The sequence below is a fragment of the Bidens hawaiensis genome, unplaced genomic scaffold (genome assembly GCF_021521415.1).
Source record: "Bidens hawaiensis isolate Kalapana, Puna unplaced genomic scaffold, B.hawaiensis_p1.1 tig00002423_1, whole genome shotgun sequence".
NCBI classification, from domain to species: domain Eukaryota; kingdom Viridiplantae; phylum Streptophyta; class Magnoliopsida; order Asterales; family Asteraceae; genus Bidens; species Bidens hawaiensis.
In genome coordinates, this window is record NW_027491133.1 from 131,799 (window position 1) to 152,313 (window position 20,515).

General features: G+C 34.2%; 2 protein-coding genes and 1 pseudogene across 2 annotated transcripts; 1 reads left to right on the plus strand and 2 right to left on the minus strand.

Moving 5' to 3' along the window:
* Positions 1 to 274: 274 nt before the first annotated feature.
* LOC143619256 (metalloendoproteinase 3-MMP-like) lies at positions 275 to 1,152 on the minus strand (annotated as a pseudogene).
* A 10,108-nt stretch (positions 1,153 to 11,260) lies between these two features.
* Positions 11,261 to 17,559, plus strand: LOC143619330 (beta-galactosidase 10-like). The gene is made up of 18 exons (XM_077091280.1): positions 11,261 to 11,394; positions 11,518 to 11,630; positions 11,709 to 11,775; positions 13,129 to 13,221; positions 13,319 to 13,462; positions 13,563 to 13,651; positions 13,755 to 13,860; positions 13,966 to 14,053; positions 14,206 to 14,324; positions 14,500 to 14,667; positions 14,910 to 15,118; positions 15,254 to 15,363; positions 15,467 to 15,576; positions 15,654 to 15,761; positions 15,848 to 15,958; positions 16,047 to 16,255; positions 16,825 to 17,140; positions 17,213 to 17,559. The coding sequence occupies exons 1-18, from the start codon at positions 11,299 to 11,301 to the stop codon at positions 17,321 to 17,323; spliced, it is 2,367 nt and encodes a 788-aa protein (XP_076947395.1). The 5' UTR covers positions 11,261 to 11,298; the 3' UTR covers positions 17,324 to 17,559.
* Positions 17,560 to 17,777: 218 nt separating this feature from the next.
* LOC143619258 (beta-1,3-galactosyltransferase 7-like) lies at positions 17,778 to 20,181 on the minus strand. Its single transcript, XM_077091224.1, has 11 exons — positions 20,093 to 20,181; positions 19,922 to 20,012; positions 19,804 to 19,850; positions 19,526 to 19,734; positions 19,317 to 19,380; positions 19,146 to 19,218; positions 18,941 to 19,061; positions 18,737 to 18,824; positions 18,503 to 18,628; positions 18,203 to 18,312; positions 17,778 to 18,102 (listed from the first exon to the last, which is right to left on the minus strand). Exons 1-11 carry the CDS (start codon positions 20,179 to 20,181, stop codon positions 17,945 to 17,947), a joined length of 1,176 nt encoding a protein of 391 aa, XP_076947339.1. The 3' UTR covers positions 17,778 to 17,944.
* Positions 20,182 to 20,515: the final 334 nt, after the last annotated feature.

A 20,515-nucleotide genomic window follows, 5' to 3' on the forward strand; every position in this document is an offset into this window, starting at 1 on the left:
AATGTTTCTAAAAAGGCTCATATTGTATTTTAATTGATTTTTATTTATGTTTTAATATCTTAAAAAAATAATTTTAAAAGGTGATGGTTTAGGATGGTTGCAAGGGTTATGAAATAAAATTGGATGAAGGGTTATGGAATAGACGTTAACGTGGATGAGATAGTGTGAAAAAAATGATGAAAAGTGGTTTAGGATGTAGAATGAGATTGAGACCATTACCACCATCCTAATATGTTTGCAAATTTAACTACACAAACACGATAAATAGAGCAAGCTAATTTCCATATAGAGCCCTAATCCCTTGGATGTCATCGAAATTCAATCCTTTTGTTACCCCTGATGTAAAGGTGGGCCACATTATTGCATTTTCGACTTCGCTATGAGCAAGTCCAAGAAGGTGTCCTATTTCATGTAAAGCCAAAGTCTCAATATCATAAGCATTTGGGACTGCTCCAATCACCCAACTTTCATCCACATCATAGTGGAACCTTCCATTCGTAGGGGCAAAAGGGAGATCCATCTCCGTGAGATCCACGTGCAAAACTAATCTTTATGTCAACACTTTGATAAGTTATAGCTCGTGAAAATGTGAAATATTGAGAAGCAGTGGCCCATTTGCTAAAAGCCTGTACAACAGGAGGCATGAATCGAGTAGGGAAACGCGATCCAAAAGTAAACGTTAGATGACTTTTATCTTTAGGCCATTTTGGTCTACCTGAAAAGAATTGATAATGAGAGACCGTATGTAAAGTTTTGTCACTATGTTGATGAGTTTCCTTATCCGGAAATCCACAACGAGGCTTGACCATCTTAAACACTGTTGGCGCATCAAGCGTTCCAGTGGCATTGAGATGATAAAATGCTTGGTACGATTTGATGGCCTCTTCAAGCTCGTCGTCAAAATTGTCATCTTTAGGATTTGTGACATTGGGGTTGCTTTGGTAGTTTAGGCATCCAAAATGACTAAGGTAGAGTTTAAGGTCATGAATGCCTTTTACTTTGTCACCTTTATGGCACCCTTGCATACTCAAAAGGCGATTGATTCATGCTATTATCGAGTAAGCCATTCAGATGTAAATGAGAAAAAGCAGGTAGAGCAAAGAGAAAAAGAAAGGCAATGCATAAAAATGGAAAACAGAGTTTTGATGCCATTATGAAGACTATGCTCAAAATGTTGAGATACATTTATAGGATTTAGAAGCTCTATTTATACAAGTATACAACTATTCTTAACTATTTTCAGTTAATCTTAAATTTATTGAAAAGGGTTTGAAATTTCCGAGATGGTAACACAAGATTATTATTTTGTATAATACTAATTACTAAATGACTCAGTCTATTGATATTTATAAAAATTAGTCAACAACATGACTTCCATAACAAAAAAAATCTACATGTCCGCGGGAAATTATTTATTATGGTAATTTTTAAATGTTGTTGCTATTTGCCTATTTGTTTTATTGCATATTGTTCAATCGGTTGTTAATATATCGATAGTATGATAGTAACGTATTATTCTTATAATTAATGCAACTTTACAAGGTTTAATCCACTTGCAAAAGATAGGAAAATGTTAATTGGGCTCTTGCTTATTCAATTTTATCATTCTAGCGACCCGTGATCAAACCTCTATTTGCCCTTTTTAGTGTTTTTTGGTTTTTTCTTTGTTTTTTTAAGATAAAAGAAGATTTTTGTATTCATAAATTTCATACTAAATCAAGCAATGAAAAAGTAAGGCAGTATAGTGTTATAGTTATTGTAATGTATTATTTTTATGTGTGTTTGAACCTTTCGTTCGGCGCAACGCGCCAAGGGTAACCTCTAGTTAGAATAATAAGTTTTCAATATTTGAAATCAGTTTGTTTTAACTAAGGTAAATACCTTAAATACCCTTCTCCCCTTTAACATTTCTTCTTCTTCGGGTATTTTGGCAAAACTAGCTGCTAGATGTAGCTTGAAGCTGGTGGCTGGTGCCTTGAAGCTGGTAGCTGGTAATTGTAGGATTTTAGATGTATTCGATGTTTGGTAGAGTAGCTGGAGCTTTTAATAAAACGTATAAAATTACTAAAATTGGCATAACTAAAAACAATAATAGTAAATGTATTTATTTTGGAAGGTTATTTAAGTAAATTAAAATACTAAAAGCTTGTAGCTCTTTCTAAACGCTACTAATAGAAGCTTTAAGCTTTAAGTTTTTTCTCCTGACCTAAAAGCTTCATGTTGCTTGAACCAAACAGAGCTTTTTAAGTTTAGTAGGAGTTTTTTTCTTAAAAGCTTGAAGTTAGAAGCTCCTAAAAGCTTTCAGTCGAACATACATTTCCTCATAAACTAACAATGACAGATGTCGCCGCCCTCCTTTTTATTGATTTTTTTGTAGATCATAGTTATTTTTGTTTCTTTTTCTACTTCAACCACACAGCTGATAATAACTTGAAGGGTCAAAATCATAAGAAAAACATCAAGTATTAGACCTCACTAGTGACATTTTTGATTGTCGGAGAGTCGTCGGAGGGTCAACGGACCCTCCTGACCCCCTTTAGATACGCCCCTAAACTCCATGTAGGTTGGTCATGTAATTAATATTACTTTTTTAAACATCACGCAACTCTTTGTGAAAGTGGATGACATCTGATAGTTATTAGTTATAAATTTAAAATAAATAAGGACTTGGGCCTCAAAATTTTGGGGCCGTATTGACAAAAAATACAATTGAATATTATTATGTACTTTGATTATTAGATTGATAGTGTTGTTTATTACAAATATTTTTCAATGTGGTCCTTGTGATATAGGATTGGGCCCCTCTTCCTCGCCTATTAACTTTTCGTATATGTTAGTATTCATTTTAGTGTGAACTTGCCGTGTAGGCCCAAAAAGATATATTTTATTTAGTAGCCCAAAATTCTAAACTATTAAATATCACATCACACTCTATACATAATTGTAAACCTAATTCACCATTCCACAATTTATTAGCATTGCAGCCGCCGCTATCGCCGTCCACAACCCTAAATGGTAACGATTCATTGAAAATGGTAGAGGAGAAAAAACATCATCTCAAGGTAATCATTCTTTAGATCTTGTTTCGTTACTTGTAATCTTGTTATCTTGTGTGGAGTTATTATTGAGAGAGAAATCCGTTTTGATTTTATTGTAACCTTTCGATTTTTTCACGAATATAGCAGGCTCACTTGTAATCGGCTTCATTATGCAGGGTAGTGAAGAACACGAAAGCGCTAATAACATGATGTTTGTTCATAGGATTATCACAAAGTATCACGCGCAATTTAACACATATGGTAATCTTAACGTTTACAATTTAGAGATTTCATTTTATGAACCTCTTTGTGTACCCTGGATAATTATGATCATTTTGCTTGCAGAAGATGAAATTTGGAAAATGAAATTTCAAATTGAAAACAATATTTTATCTTGTTTTTATCTTTTTTCCTTTAAGCTTTTCATGATACTAGTAGGGATGGCAATGAAACCCAAACATGATGGGAAAACCCAAAACCCGACATAAATGGGACGGGTAATACCTGGCCCATTAGGGTTTGGGACGGGTTTGGGATGAGTTTTGAAATTTTTCGAGGGTTTGGGATTTCTAATATACCCGATTACCCAATAACATAGACCCATTTACTCGATTATATACCCGATGTTCCGATATAGCTTTTTATATTTTATATATATACAATATTTCAAATATATTATTTGTCTAAACTTGTTTATGTCAATTATTTGAGATATTTTATCTTTACGGTGACCATCTTTGTAATCGATTACTATATTTTGTCAAAATCTAGTGAAAAACCAACGGGTTTTGAGTCGGGCATACCCGACGGGTATTTTATCAAAACCCAATAGGAAACCAAAAACCCGATGGGAAAACCCGAAACCCGACGGGTAATTACACGATTAAAACCCGACGGGTGTGGGGCAGACTTTAATAACCGGGTGTGAGTTTGGGAATACCTGAACCCGACCCATTGTCATCCCTACATGATAGAAGGGCGAGTTTTTTCACCATATGGAGGAGGTTCTTGTGGTGTAGTTCAATAAATTAAACGTTGATGGTATAACTAAGATCTTTGATAATATAAAACGTAAGTGTTTTAAATAAAATTATTATTTCTTGTATCTCATTATGATTGTGTACAATTCTAAAAACTTTTCATTTGTTATCATTATCAGAGGAACCACTCTGTGGAGTTTATGAGCTCATCCCACGACATGAATAGGTTCAAAATGTCATCCAAATTGTCATTCTTGTAGGAGTTGTAGCTGCAATCCATGCACGCTATGCACTCGGTGGAGTTGGTGGGGGGTGGGGAAGAATCAATGCGCTCATCCTACGACATGAAGGAGTTCCAAATGTCATACAAATTGTCATTCTTGTTGCTCCATTCTGTGCATGCCATGCCCTCGGTGGAGTTGGTGGGGATAAAAGAATCAATGGGCTTATCCAACTTGTCATTCTTGTTGCTCCAATCCGTGCACGTCATGCACTCGGTGGAGTTGGTGGGGGTAAAAGAATCAATGTGCCCGTCCCACGATATGAATGAGTTCATAATGACATCCAAATTGTCATTCTCGTATATATAAAGCCAAACCTAAAGCTCCCTCACATACACTCCCTACGGATTCATGTTTATAAACCTCCCTCACTGGATAATCAGTTTTCCTCAATTACTGCCGGATTTTTTTACCCGTCTTCAGTTTCGTCATCAATGGCTGGTAATTGAACGAAATTACCTCTCAATCGCCTGAAAGGATTAACCGCTGGCTGCTCACACGGCGTTAGGGTTATTTTGGCGAGAAAATGTCTCCGGAAAGAAAATTGAGTCATTTGTTGAAGGTTTTGAGGTTTTTAGTTGTAGTGATTTGATGCAGTTTTCTGTTTTAAGTTATAACCTAATTTTGAGTTGAATCAGTTTGATCATGCAGTTTTTTGTGATGTGATTGAGCCTCTAGGCTCTAGAGAAGTGTTTAGAGGCTCACTTGCCTTTGATTCAATGTGCTGTGGCTAATGACAAGGATATGGCGAAATCAGAGGTTTGATCTTCGCTGTAGAACATAATTAGGTTATAAATCTTCAATTTGTGCCATGTTAATTGTTGATTAGAAAGAGGCATTGCATTAGTTGCTACATTTTATTGTATGCAGTAGTATATATAGAAGATTTATTGACACATAATTATTTATTGACATTATCTTGAAGCGTTTCTTGTGGAGATTGAGAATCCTGGGAGAAGAGAAGCTCTTCATGAGGTCAATTGCGATAATTTTTCATATTAGAATTTTCTAAAATGTTTTAAATTTGTTTAAACTTTATGATTTTTGATATATATCTACTCTTACAGATTATACAAGACATAAAAGTTGTGTTTACGGAGGAGTTGAAATGGAAGAAGATTATGTCCATTTGTCTTGAATGTTGATTGTTGACGATGGTTCTGTAAAGGTATATATAATATCTTTGTAATGCTCTTTTAATAAGATCCAAGATAATAATGCACTTTTTTTATATTCATTTATTTTTCTATAGTTACCAGAATATTCGAGTGGCGAACTTGTCCAATATCGTTTGTTCTCACTTTGTTAAATTAAGGAGTCTCTGGAGCTCATTATGAATTGTTGAAAGCACGAGTATTCACGTTAATCAATTTCATTATAGTGTATTAGTGTTATATTACATTCTAGGACACCAATGGGTCTAATATAGTAATTAATAAATAATAATGGTTGTCCTCCAAGATCTGAGTTGCTCAAACCTTTTAAATAGAGAAAATTAAAAAACTGTTATTACCATGATTATATAAGTAGTTAGATAACAGCATGCTTAGACAAGGGCATATCATAAAGTGGTGACAGTTATGGAAAAAAATGGTTTCTTAATTAATTAGTTTCTTAGTCAAAGTTGACTTATTGGCCTGATGATGCTAATTTTGTCGGCCATGTTGACTTTCTGGTTCATAAAAATCAAGGTTAGTCTTAGTGGGGCATTGAAAGCAACGAATCCTGGATAGAATGCTAATTGCGTTTTGGTCTAAAAATGGTTTGAAACTTGTGTATTGCGGCATTGGGCTTTAATGAAACGTGAAGTGCTATTAGAAAAAGTTCAGAAAAGTTATCATTTATCATATTCATCTGTTATCGGGTATAGGTTTAATTTATAGTTAGCTATATGATATTTATCTAATATATGTTATCCTTATGTGTTAATACTTATTAGTTTTCTGTTGTGTGATCTGTATGTGTTAAGTAATTTGTTACATTGAACTTACTTTGTCTAAACAAGCATGTAACGCCATGAACAAACAACGGGCATGTTTTTGTCTTTATGACTTTAGATGAAGCTCAAGACCTCTTGGATCGAAAAAATTTTATTCAGGTTTCTTTTCTCTCTCTTTACACAAACTTAGGTTATTATGTAATTTCTTAGTAACTCTTTGATAATTTTTAATTTTTTTGTCGATTTATTTAAAAAAATATATACGGTTTATGTTCCATTACTATGTCTTCCATTGGTCTTCCTTAAAATATAAGATTGAAGTAATCTATGTTTGAATATGTAGCTATAGTATTGCGCAACAGACAAAATCAGGTACTTTAAAGAAGCTGGTGTAATAGTTTTGGAATCATCAACAGAGACCGGGTCTACAATGTTTGTGGTGCTTAAACAGGTTACCATCTTCAAACGTTATGCTCTAAATTTTTTCAGTTTTCATAGCAAGTATTTTATTCCGTTAATAGGTGCAACGAGATTTTGAATAATTGACTTCTGGAACATATGTGACTCACTAAATGGTGAGTAGGTAGTTCTACACTTATCTCTAATTACGGGAGTTTGTTTCACAGCTGGTGTTTTAACTTTGATATGCAGAACTTATTGACACAAACAAAATATGAGGTTTTTGACGGGTCATGTTTGGGTTACACAAATTTTAAGTGTGAGCGACGTATGGCTGTTGTTTTTGACACAAACAAAATAGGAGGGTTTCAAGCTGAAGAGTTCAACCCGCTAATCCGATATTCCGACATGATTCGTGTAAAGATCAAACTATATATATTTAACAATGTAAGGCAGTAATGAGAAGTGAAAACTCTAACGAGAAATGATGCAGTTTGTGTTATGTTTTTAGGATTTGATTACACGACCATTGTTTGAAGTCTAGTGTTTTTTTTTTAATAATATATGGTTGTGAATCTTGGCCTGCGTCTGAAACCTGTTTTTGTACTTAACAAATTGGGTTTCTAATACTGTTATGTCTTCTTCATTAGATAATATTAATGGCGACATCAGCTGAGGAACACATATTCTGCAATTACGGAAGAGGCGAAACACGTGATTTAATGACAATCTATCACATCACGTCACTAAGTTGTTTTAGGAAACACACTCAGTCAGTTCGGAAATGTCACAAAAGTTCAGTTTATTTCATTCATAGATTTATTTGTGATGTGCAGTTAATATGCTAAGAATATTAACTCTTGTAGTGTTAGTGCTGCTTTGGTGGAATGAAATCAGATAAACAGGCTGAGGAAATCGTCTGTTTTCACAGGTGATTCTCCACTTATGAGATCTGAGATGCCGAGCCAAAAAGCCCATATTGAAATGTTTGGGGATCGGCCCAAGAAGCATCCAGGAAAGGCTGTAAGTCATTGGATGGACCTGAGTCACTAAAACTTGAGGTTGCTAAGAATATTAAGTTTTGACTAAAAAACAGGCCATTATTAATTGCTATTCTAGTATTTTGGTTTTAGTTGTGAAATAAGTTTATTTGTGATGTGCAGGTATAACTTGCAAAAGATGAGAAGCTGCATAACCAACAGTGAGACCTTACAACAGGTACGAGCTGATTGATGGTGCACAAGCAGATGCGACTGTTAAGCATTTGGCAGCTCATAATAGACAAAACTCAATGACTAGTGATTAAATGCTTTTATTATTCATGACATATATACTACATATATTTTTGTGCAACAAATGTGTGACTGATGCTTAGGAATATATTTTAGGCTTGTCTCTACAATGATTAAATGTTAAATAGCTAAAACAACATGTGAGATCTCATGTTTTTTTGTCCACAAATATTCACAAACAAGTTATTTATTATATTTTATAATTAAGCGTCCACATATTCACATATGCATACATACATTCATAGATTTGATGTTAACTACAAATTTCAAATTTACTTTATACATTATGAAAAGGAAAATTATATTTTTGAGAGAATATCTTATCTAATACATATTTTATGATGTCTAACGTTGAGTAAGGCAAAATCATGCAACCCATTCACATACCACGGATTATATATTGAAGCAAAAAACAAACCAAAAAGATACCAGTTAACACTTTAAAATACAACCATGCTTACACTTATTGTTCCATATGACCTCAGCATCTTTTCCAGACATGCATTCTGCTCATTCATGTTACTGAATTAATGTAGTCGTCACATTCTTGCGTTGATGTTCCCGTCCACCGAACGGGTAAACTACTAGTTGAAAGAGAATAGAAATATGTTTGAAAGTATGTCAAAATTATAAACTACGAAATGAGAAGATAAAATTATAAATTTGGTATATTTTCTTTGTTTTTCTGAAATTGGTTAATATTAAAGATTTGTTTAAAACAAATATAATCAAAAGTTTAGAAAATATTTATTTAGACAATGCAAAATTACTAGGTGCATCACAATTAGAAGACTAGAAAAAAAAACACCTTTGGTGATCTGAGCTCACGACCGAACAACGGTCGATCCACCAACCTTGTTGGCTTTATAATAAGGCTATAAGGGACTACAAATGGGAGCGAATTGTAACACGTGGCGCTCAGTCAGCAAGGAGTGAGAATTTGTTTTTTGAGTGTAATTGTGTAGGGTTACAAATTGAGCCCACAATATCTTTTTTTATTATTTTCTTTTTATAATTAAACTAAACAAATAAAAACCAATTTATTTAAATAATTAAATAAAAATGCATTAAAATTAAAAAGAAATACAAAAAAATACATAACTAAAAATTAAAATAATACATAACTAAAAAAATACTAGTATCCATAATATTCGCGCATTTTTTCAATTCGTTGTCGTTGAAATAATGCAGCCTCTTCGTGTAACCCGACCGCTTTGATGGATTCGTATTCTTAACTCATTTCCCGCAATTTCAATATAGCGGCAATCTTTTCGTGTTGTTTGTTGGTTTCTCTCATGGCATCGTTGAGTTCCTCGACACACTTTTCGTGTTTTTTGATGATTTCTCTCATGGTAGCGGTGAGTTCCACGGAATTCGGTTGGTTCGGGTTGTTTCTAGGATTCATTTTGCTAGATTTTTTTAAAAAGGTGTATAGATGTGAAATGGAGAAGAATGATATGAAATGGATATAAAATGGAGAAGAATGTTTATGTTTATATATATATATATAAATATATTGTTTTAATTAATTTTTTTTATTGTTGACCGTTGTCAAACGGTCAAATTATTAAAATATTATTATTTTTAAACAACTTGGGCGACAATAACCATCTGCCCCCGCCCCTTTTCGTCCAAAAATCGTCAGGGGAGGCGGTGTTCCAAACACATTTCGCCCCTTTTTGCTCTAACCCACGCCCCACTACACATTGCCAAAGAGTTTTCATTTTCTTTAAATTATTTATTCACCGACAGACCAAACAATTACATGCCAATGGGACTAGCACATCTCAATGTCTCATTCCCTATCCACAACCATATAATATAACAAAAAATCATACTTTTTTAAATTTATTTATTTTTTTCTAAAATTCTTCACATTTTATTATGCATCTCTTTGACTATATGTTTATTTTAAATATTTTTGTTTCTCCCGTTTATAATAATAAAAACTAACTATTTTGTTTTATTTATCATTTTCTTTTAGAATGATTTCAAATGAAATTTTGTAGAAGTTTGAGTATCTAATTTTTATTTTTGGGACTCAGGTTAACAAGTTAGAAATGTTGAGTACAACAAATACAGAACAAATCATGAGGCTGCTAATAGTGATACAACATCCATTTGTGGTCATTTTTCTACATTTTCAATGAATCTTTGCTTTTGACTGGTTGCCATTTTGTAACTATTGTTGCCTCATTAAGCCTAGACGAGAAATGAACACACTTAAGCAAAAGAAGAAATGCGGAAGGGAGAACTCGGGAATGAGCGCCAACGGGAAAAGAAGAACGCAAGATATTTACCCTTTTGGTAAATATTTTTCGACTAAAAGAAACTTCAAACCGAATAAACTAAAACCGAACTGACGAACAACCCCTACACATATTACTTTAACTTATTTTCATCAAAAGTTTTGAAATTTAATGAGATGTGATTTGGGTTTCTTGATTTTGTTGCTTTTTTTACTGATTTGGGAGTTTCTTGAAATGTTATTATCTTAAAGGTGTTATTTTTATCATTTATGTGTTTATTGATGAGTCAGATTACAAAGGAATTTTATCTGTTTTGGTTATATGGATTAGGTTTTTTATTTGGAAATTGATAATGATACTATAGTGTGAACATAATGGGATGTGATGTAGTTGGTTGGTAACTTGATATATTTAGTAATTTGACATGTAATGTTTTTACTGGTGTTGGCAAAGTAGACATATTATTAACCCTGGTTTTTAGCTAAAGCTGTTACATTTATTGATTTTATAAAATTTAGGAGTTTTATGGACAATCTATAAATTATGCCATTTTACTAGTAATCTAGTATGGGCTAGTTAGATGTCTAGGCCATTTGGTATACATTGACGCTCCTTTAACTCCACGTAGGCCACACATCACGCACTTTACCCTATTTCAATCCACCTCATCCTAACAAAATTGTTTACCCCTCTTTACCTGGCTTTATTTAATAACAAATTGATTCTTAAATTATTATTTTTTTGTGTGTAGAGGATTTTAAAGCCCGTTAATTAACCCATCTTGCATTTAACGCCCCTTAACCCATGAAGGGAGTGATATGCCACTCGCTAACCGTTGCCAACTCAACTTTAATGCCCTGGGTGTTAAGGTATACCCATGGGCCTTAGTGTCTTGCATTATATTGACTTTCTTTATTTTATCATATGGAAAGTTAACATTTTTACTTAAATAGTTGAAAGTTTTATTGTTTCTTCAATTTCATGTGCTTTGTTGAATCAGATAATTCAAAAAGATCATTTTTTTCATGGTTTCTTCATTTAATCTGCTTCTTTTTAATCACAAGATTTTCCATGAAATGAAGAAGCTTTACTTAACTATACAACTTTCTGTTATTAATAGATGTGGCCCGGATTGGTAAAAACCGCAAAAGAAGGAGGTGTAGACGTGATCGAAACATACGTATTTTGGAACGGACATGAACCGTCACCAGGCAATGTGAGTGGCATTTTAGTCTTTTTTTCAAAATGAGCTCACTTAGACTCTTCTTAGAAAGTTAAAATTGCCAGTTTCAACTGTCTTAATGTTGACTTATGTGTTTTCTTGATGTTGTTTTATTAGTACTACTTTGGAGGAAGATATGATTTACCCAAATTTGTGAAGATAGTTCAAGATGCGGGTATGCTTTTGATTCTTCGGATCGGCCCGTTCGTTGCTGCAGAATGGAACTTCGGGTACTTTTTCTTAATTTAATTTCAATACTGAGTTTTTTTTTTAATTATTTTCTTAACGACTTATTGTAATATATTCAGCGGTATACCTGTTTGGTTACGTTATGTGCCTGGGACCGTCTTCAGAACCGACAACGAACCGTTCAAGGTGTGAAATTGGTTAACGTTTTCTTCTAAATTTCATTAGAAATGTGATTATTGAGATTATATAAAAACACCTAACTATAACCAGCTTTAATCGAATAATATATTGGGTAAGTTACAATTTTCATCATTTATGTATGAGGTAACTTGCAGTTCGTGTCCTTTAACTTCAATAAGTACGTAAAATGTCCTAAAGTTCATATGTTGTCACACTTTTTTGTCGTTTCCACTAACTAGTATTAACGTTTTTGTAAGTTATTTTAAAAAATGACCATTTTGCCATTAACTTTAATAAGTACAAAAAAGGTCCCTAAAGTTCATATGTTGTGACTTGTGACACTTTTTCCATTAACCGGGGGATAACCTTCTTTTGTTATTATTTTGAAAATTTCCATTTTTCCCTTAACTTCAATAAGTGCAAAAAACTTCCCTAAAGTCCTGTCACAATTTTCATCCTTTTCACAAACTGGTGTTAACCTTTTCTGTTAGTTTGTTAAAAAAATGTCCACTTTGCTCTTAAATTTAGTAAGTACAAAAATGTCCCTAAAGTTCATATGTTGTCACACTTTTCGTCCTTTCCTCTAATCGGTGTTTACTTCTTCAAGTAAAAAAAATGTCCTTAAAGTTCGTATTTGTTGTCAAACTTTGTGTCCTTTCCGCTAACCAGGGATAACTTTACTGTTAGTTTTTTTAGATGACAATTTTTCCCTGAACTTCAATAAGTATAAAAGTTCATATATTGTTAAACTTTTCGTCTTTTCCACTAACTGGTTTAACTTTTTCTGTTAGTGTTTTTAAAAAATGACCATTTTGCCCTTAACTTCAGTCACACTTTTCGTCCTTTCCACTAAAAGGTGTAACGTACTAACGTTTTCTGTTAGTTTTTTTTTTTAAATGGCCATTGTTCCCTTACAACTCATCATCATCATCATCATCATCGTACTCAGTATATCCCACCAATAGCAATGCTATGGTAGGGTCTGAGGAGGGTAAGATGTAGACAGCCTTACCTCTATCCCATAGGGATATAGAGACTGCTTCCGGTGAGACCCCCGGCTCGATAGTAGTTTTGCATCAAGCCTTGGACATAAGGCACATAGCACTCAATCATCGGGACACCGGCTGATTGGTGCATGTGCCCTTGTCTTTCGGCTATCAACGCCACCACATGATGCCTGATTAACCTTCCGCCACTTTTAACGTTATTTTCATGAGATTAGTAAAATAATGTCAAAATTAGTGCAATTTTACTTTTGCCCACCTGAGGGTTCACACATATATACATTAGTGCAATTTTACTTTTTCCCTTACAACTATAGAACAAAATATGAATGTATGTTATTGGTGGAATATGCAGCATTACATGCAAAACTTCACAACTCTAATTGTGAATATGATGAAGAAAGATAAGTTTTTTGCATCACAAGGAGGTCCCATTATTTTAGCACAGGCAAGTAAAGATCAAACACTTTAACACCACACGATGACACGACTATACGAATCCTTTCTTATTATGAAAGTCATTTTTATGTTTTGACTTATTGTAGGTGGAAAATGAGTATGGATACTATGAAGCTGCATATGGCGAAGGTGGCAAATCATACACTCAATGGGCAGCTAAAATGGCTCTATCCCAAAATACAGGTGTACCATGGATAATGTGTCAGCAATGGGATGCTCCCGATCCAGTGGTAAGGGTCACGTGAGCCATATGCATAACTGCATATTTGCATATAACTCATTAACTCAATAATACTTGTAACCCAGCTGACCGTTATGTATTATGTACAGATTAATACTTGTAATTCATTTTACTGTGATGATTTCAAGCCAAGCTATCCAACCATGCCCAAAATTTGGACCGAAAATTGGCCCGGGTGGTGAGTATTTAGCTCTAGTATTTCTTATCAATTTACAAATAAATAAATTTAATTATTTACTTTTGGCCTTAAAACCCTATGTATCATTGTTATGGTGGCATAGGTTCAAAACATTTGGTGGCAGAGATCCTCATCGCCCCCCTGAAGATGTTGCGTATGCTGTTGCTCGGTTTTTCCAAAAAGGAGGAAGTGTACATAATTATTATATGGTATTGTTTTGATGAGTTATTAGTTCATTAATACAATTGTAGTATTAGTACACTGCATAATATCTTTTTGTGTTTGACTTCTCAACATTTTTTTTTCTTGTTTAGTATCATGGTGGGACGAACTTTGGACGTACGTCTGGTGGGCCGTTTATCACCACTAGTTATGATTATGATGCACCAATTGATGAATATGGTTAGCTACTTAGCTCATGAAATCTCTTATATGAGCCTTTGACTTTAATTTTGAATGTCAAACTTATATATATTGTACATATATGACACAAAAAGTACGCTGATTTGACTTTTTGAATAATTTTTTAACTGTCTTCTTGAAACGGAATGTAGGGTTACCGAGATTTCCTAAATGGGGACACCTTAAGGAGCTTCATCGAGCTATAAAGATGTGTGAACATGCATTGTTGAACAACAAACCAACCTTGGTTAATCTTGGTCCTAAACAAGAGGTTCGTTTTTTTCATGCGAAATTACCTATTTGCACTTTGTTACTAGTGCAACTTATTCATGCAATTGACCTTGTTTCATACGATTCCACTCTCTCTGAAGGTGTTTGCATTGGTCTTTTACTAATATAACCAACTGTTAAACTTTGATTTTTTTACTTTTTTTTTCAAACTTTAGGTAGATGTCTATGAAGATCAATCAGGAAAATCATGTGCTGCGTTTATTGCTAACATAGATGATACAAATGAGAAAACGGTGCAGTTTAGGAATGTTTCATATACACTGCCAGCATGGTCAGTCAGCATCCTTCCTGACTGCAAAAATGTAGTCTTCAATACCGCCAAGGTAACTTTTTTTTTTCATATTTTACATTTAATAGTCAAACCTGTTAATATATAAAGAAGGGTTATACACTTAGAAGAGCTATGCATTTTAAGGTTTGGATAGATTATCTCGTAGTCTCGTACTGCAACAAAAAAATATAGAGATACTAGAAAAAGAACACCAGTTGTGCTCAAAGTTTAGGATTCAAAAGTAGTTTTTTGACTTTAAAAGTCAAAATTGACATTATACATGTTTTTAAACAGGTTAGATCTCAAACTTCTACCATTGAAATGGTACCAGAGCTATTGCAGCCTTCAACGGCGTCACCAAATAAAGACTTGAAAGCATCTAATTGGGAAATATTTGTTGAGAAAGCCGGGATTTGGGGAGAAGCTGACTTTACTATCAATGGTTTTGTGGATCACATCAATACTACAAAAGATACTACCGATTACCTCTGGCTTACGACTAGGTTTGTTTGCGTGTGTATGAAGATACTTTCTGTTTATTTTGAAAGAACTTAAAAAGTCTTCAACTTTAAGTTAAATGTCTTCAAGAACTTTGACCCGTAAAAGTCTAAATGGAGGTTATTACATGTTTCTTGCAGATTATTTGTTGATGAGAATGAAGAGTTTTTAAAGAAAGGAAACAAACCAACTCTCCTCATTGAGTCAAAGGGACATGCCCTCCATGCCTTTGTTAATGGCATACTTCAAGGTCGAAATTCAAAACATGTTTTACAAGAAGTTTGACCTTTTTTTTTTGTTTTTTTTTTCACTCATGCAATTGTAACTTATACCCTCAAGTAATATATTTTTAGCTAGTGCATCGGGAAATGGGACCGTTTCACCCTTCAAGTTTAAAGGCCCGATTTCTTTAAAGGCGGGGACGAACGACATTGCTATTTTGAGCATGACTGTGGGCCTCCAAGTAAGTTACTTTTTTTATTCTTTTAACGGTTTTCGTTTTTATGGGTCTTATTTATGTTTACACCACTCGTTTAACAGAATGCAGGATCGTTTTACGAATGGGTTGGAGCTGGTTTAACGAGTTTGAAACTTGAAGGTTTAAAGAATGGAACCATTGACTTATCTAACACTACATGGACCTACAAGGTTCACTCTTTGTCTAAACCTTTGGCTTTTGATAGTCAATTTGGTCAAATATTAGGTTTGACCCTCTTCTTTCTGGTTTTTTGCAGATAGGTTTAGAAGGAGAGCATCTAAGCCTATACGATGCGGATGCTTCAAAAGATGTGCATTGGACCAAAGTTTCTGAGCCACCTAAAAATCAGCCATTGACATGGTACAAGGTATGCAGCAAATGCTTAGGTTTTGTTAGTTTTAGTTATTTTAAACTATTTTCTTGGTGATGTTTTTTACTATTATTGAATCTTGTAGGCCATTGTGGATGCGCCACCTGGCGATGAACCCATTGGACTTGATATGGTTCACATGGGAAAGGGGTTGGCATGGCTAAACAGAGAGCAAATTGGAAGATATTGGCCCCGAAAGGCTCCAACCGATAAGTGTGTTAAAACCTGTGATTATAGAGGCAAGTTTAACCCTGATAAATGCAATAAAGGGTGTGGAGAACCGTCACAAAGATGGTAACTAACTATCTCTCCTTTGTCCCATAAATACAAGAAAAGAACTGATAGTTGTAGGCAATAATATAGCAAAAAAAAATATACAACCTTTATTCCAAAGAAGTTGACTTACAGAGTTATAGTTAGTCGCATTAGAAATGCATCAAGATTGTGCAATTGAAAGTGTTCATGTCAGTCTGATGTGCTGAATTTGTCCATTTGATCACAAAAGTCAAATAAAAAGATGTCTCTAAATGATAAGAGGTGTCAAAATGGGTTTGGGTCAAAACAGGTAACAAGATAAAAGGATGTCTCTGTATGATAAAGGTGTCAAAATGGGCATGATAGATAACAGGTTAAAATGGTTTTGGGTCAAACCGACACTTGACCAAGAAAACTTAGTCTACCTTCATAAAAAAAATGTTATAAATATTATGCATGCTACGTTTGTATCCTTTTTATTTTGGCTTGTTAGAAATATAACATAACCTAAACCAACCCTTGTTAAAAACTGGAAACTGAAATCGCCACCTTTACAGTCAATGGTTATTATTATTATTTCTTTGGTTCTAATGACATTGTCATCCTAGGTACCATGTTCCAAGATCTTGGTTCAAGCCATCGGGCAACGTTTTGGTGATGTTTGAAGAAAAAGGTGGAGACCCAACTCAGATTAGGTTCTCAAGAAGGAAACTATCCACTCTTTGTGCTCATGTAGCCGATGATCACCCCTCTTTTGTTACCAGCAATATGCAAAAAAGCAAAGCAAGCTTGGAGTTGAAATGCCCAATGAACACACAAATTTCCTCTTTCAAGTTTGCTAGCTATGGAACTCCTACAGGAACTTGTCAATCATATGCGGTTGGAGATTGCCATGATCCGAATTCCACCTCTATTCTTGAAAAGGTAATCAATCACTTTCAGGGTTTATGTGTTCCCTCTCGTATTGCAGTGTCATTTATATTGTTGTATGTGCAGCTATGCTTGAATAAGAACGAGTGCATAGTGGAATTAACCAAAGATAACTTCAAGACGGAAACTTGCCCTGGCGTAACGAAGAAACTTGCAGTAGAAGTAACTTGTAGCTAAATGTTGTCATTTTGATATATTGTATGGTTTATGTTCCTTTAGTATAACTATTGAGTCATTTTTAGGCACATTTAGCGTTTTTTGTAATCTTTATTGAGGGTTGTATCTGCTAATACCCATATTTGGTGGGTCTCGGGTACATGTGAAAGAGAGTGTCCAAACTAATGTTTTGACACTAAGATAATAATGCCTTTGTACCGATATATCATGCTTAAAGCAATATTTATAAGTTTTTATGAAGCTCTTTAACTTGGTTTGGTGTTGTATCAAGCAATTTAATATGTATATGCATTCGGTTCATCGCACTTTTGAATTTTGAGTGTCTAGTCGGTTATTTTTTATTTCAAACTCAAATGAGTGTTTTGCTGAATTGGTTATGTAATCATAGCCACATTCTATCAAAAAATGTGAATATAGAAACATTTTCAGGGCGAAAATTGAAATTTTTTTAAAAAAAGCAGTGAGCTTTTGATCTTGAGAAACAAAGTTTGGACTTCTTTCTTCGGACATATGTTTGTATGGAGTCTTACAAGAACTGCCCTGAGAGAAATCATTCACTGCAGTCATCGCCATGATTGCCGTGTGTTCTTCACTCGTCTTTTCTTCGGTCAATTTGGCATCTCAAATTTTAAATGTTGGTCGGTTCCAAAGTGCAGCGCGATTTTCACCACATTTCTTATGAACTTCTCTAATTCTTTCAACAGATTTGCATATCCCGCTACAACTCCAATCGAATGATGCAATGCACACGTTGTCTGTTTCGGCTTTCCACTCACATTCTGCATAACGTTCAACACTTTCATAGTCAAACTTTGACTTGTAATAGTCGAAATTCAAGTATCTTCTAAGTTCTAACAAAAATGTAGTAGAAGCACATACCCGGAGGGGTACCGCAGCACATGTTTCGTTCATCAATGTGCTCAACTTCTAGACCAATAAACCAAGAGCCAAGTGATACATCTTCATTCGCATACTTATGTAGTATTGCCCTGCATTTAATATGACCAAACCACAAGGACCATCCATGTAATTAGTTAATATAAATACCATTAAAACCAGAATTTATATAAAGAATATTAAAAAAAATTGAATATCATATTTATATGGCTTTCTTTTTCGAATTTGTATGGAACAACACAATTTGAAAGACATCAACCGAAAACAATAACGGATTCTTACTGGTTGGTGGAGATGTATCTAGCAAGATCGTTTGAAACAGCATAAATTTGTCCGGTTGCATGCCGAAGATATTTGTTTCCTTCCTCACCAAATTTCCAATATTCAGGTTCATAATATTTGACATTCCTACATAACACCAAAGTCAAGCATTTTGATGACTATCAGTCAAGTGTCGAACATATTTGTTTAATTTCACTTTCAAATACTAAATTTTTTATGAGAAACAGGAAATACTTTTGAGAAAGAACATGCCCAGATTTCATGCATCCTATGTAGACCCGAGGCTTTGACTGATGCCGGTCAAGAGTTGAAGCTAGCATGCCTGCAAAATGATGATAATGGGCAAATAAGTAACTTTAGCTTAAAGCTTTTTCAAGATAAAAACAAAAGCTATAGATGACTTGAAAACCACAAATGAAAGTTTGCAACTTTATGTACCCAAATTGACATGAACGTCATCGTCCACTTTGGCATAGAATTTTGCATCCCAGTTGGCGTATGCAGTAGCGAAAAAGGTTCTTGTTTTGGCAGTTAATTCGTGATACCCTTCAACATGTTTCTGCGGTCATAATAACATCAAATAACTTAACTTTTAATCTGAGTTGAAGTGTAATAATATGAAATCAAATATAGAGTATCTTACAAGCCTCAAAAAGTCCTTATGTTGTGAGTCCTCGGAGTCGATCGCTCGATCTAAAATGCTTTTGGATGTCACACTGCAAATTAATCAAAGACCATATTCCTTTTTTGTCATTCATAAGAAAATGAACAGGTGCTGCATCATTCATTGTAAGGAAATGACGGCTCGAATTACCTATGACCAATTATGAAACGGACGATAATGCCTTTTTCCTTCTCGAGCTGAATTAACTTTTCACCTAGTCAATATGAAAGATTCATACATTATTAGAGTCTAAACATCTTACCATAAACACAGTTACCCTCCAAAAATGCATTTTTAGAGAACTTTTGATTGTTGAAATAATTTTTTCTTGAGTGCAAACAATAAAGGACAAAAAGTACCCCTAGGCATCCATGTTTCTCTAATCGAATCACGCCTTCTTCTACTACTAAAAGCAGTGTTAATCCCAATAGCCACAAATGCTTTTTTTCGTCTTATGTCCTCGGAAACCGTCTTGTTTGTTTGCAGGTTGTCATTATTAACTTTCTCTGGTACCTTTTGGACACCGGGGAGCTCCATTCGCAGCCTTGAAATCGAGTTTCCAAGTGACCTGATATTTATAAACAACATTCATATGTTTGATTTTACACCCTTAAATCGAAAATATCAAATTATTCACCTGATTGCATCATCAGATCTTTGAATTGCTTCCAATAGATCATTATCCTGAATCGAAACCATCAAGATCAAGTAACATAAGAACAGGTGTTAATGAATTTGAAAATGTAAATGAGAACCTTGTTTGTGATGCAATCATGAGACACGATTTTGATTTCTTGTTCTCGCCCGCGCATAACCTTTCCGTCTAAATCAAGGGGAGCCCATACCCTACACATGATCACCATCATAATATAATTTCAGATTTGGAAATCCAATCAAACAATTTCAAATAATGGATTGAGACCGACCGGTTGGTGGAGAACATGCCAAATGCGAAGCTGAAGATGCTGAAAATGAGAATCCATTTGGGTGATAATTTGCATCGGCTGTTCTTCATTTTAATTCTTAAATCAAACTCAGTGACAGAGATTTATTTAACTATGTACGTGGACCATGCATGGTCACTATCATAGGTACTAACAAACTAAAACCATTCAAACTGTATTAACCATATTTATCATTTATAAATTTTAATTAAATTGTATTAAAAAATAATAATCTATATATTCATTCATTATATCCTAACCAATCGGTAAAGCTGGTCAGTCCAGCCGATCACCAAACCTGGCCGGTTTGGTTTATCCTTTCTGGAAATCGTAGTTAGCAATTTGGCATAGAATTTTCATTAAAACCAATAGAACCAGAACGTTAACACCCATACTATAAATACT

What these genes read in the sequence shown, in the direction of transcription:
- LOC143619330 (XM_077091280.1), top strand. Translation starts at nt 11,299, where the DNA reads ATGTGGCCCGGATTGGTAAAAACCGCAAAAGAAGGAGGTGTAGACGTG. An exon ending in ATGAACCGTCACCAGGCAAT is followed by an intron (nt 11,395 to 11,517) that starts GTGAGTGGCATT and finishes TTGTTTTATTAG; the next exon opens with TACTACTTTGGAGGAAGATA. An exon ending in GTGTACATAATTATTATATG is followed by an intron (nt 13,861 to 13,965) that starts GTATTGTTTTGA and finishes TTTCTTGTTTAG; the next exon opens with TATCATGGTGGGACGAACTT.
- LOC143619258 (XM_077091224.1), bottom strand. Translation starts at nt 20,181, where the DNA reads ATGAAGAACAGCCGATGCAAATTATCACCCAAATGGATTCTCATTTTC. An exon ending in GGCATGTTCTCCACCAACCG is followed by an intron (nt 20,013 to 20,092) that starts GTCGGTCTCAAT and finishes GATCATGTGTAG; the next exon opens with GGTATGGGCTCCCCTTGATT. An exon ending in ATGATTGCATCACAAACAAG is followed by an intron (nt 19,851 to 19,921) that starts GTTCTCATTTAC and finishes GTTTCGATTCAG; the next exon opens with GATAATGATCTATTGGAAGC.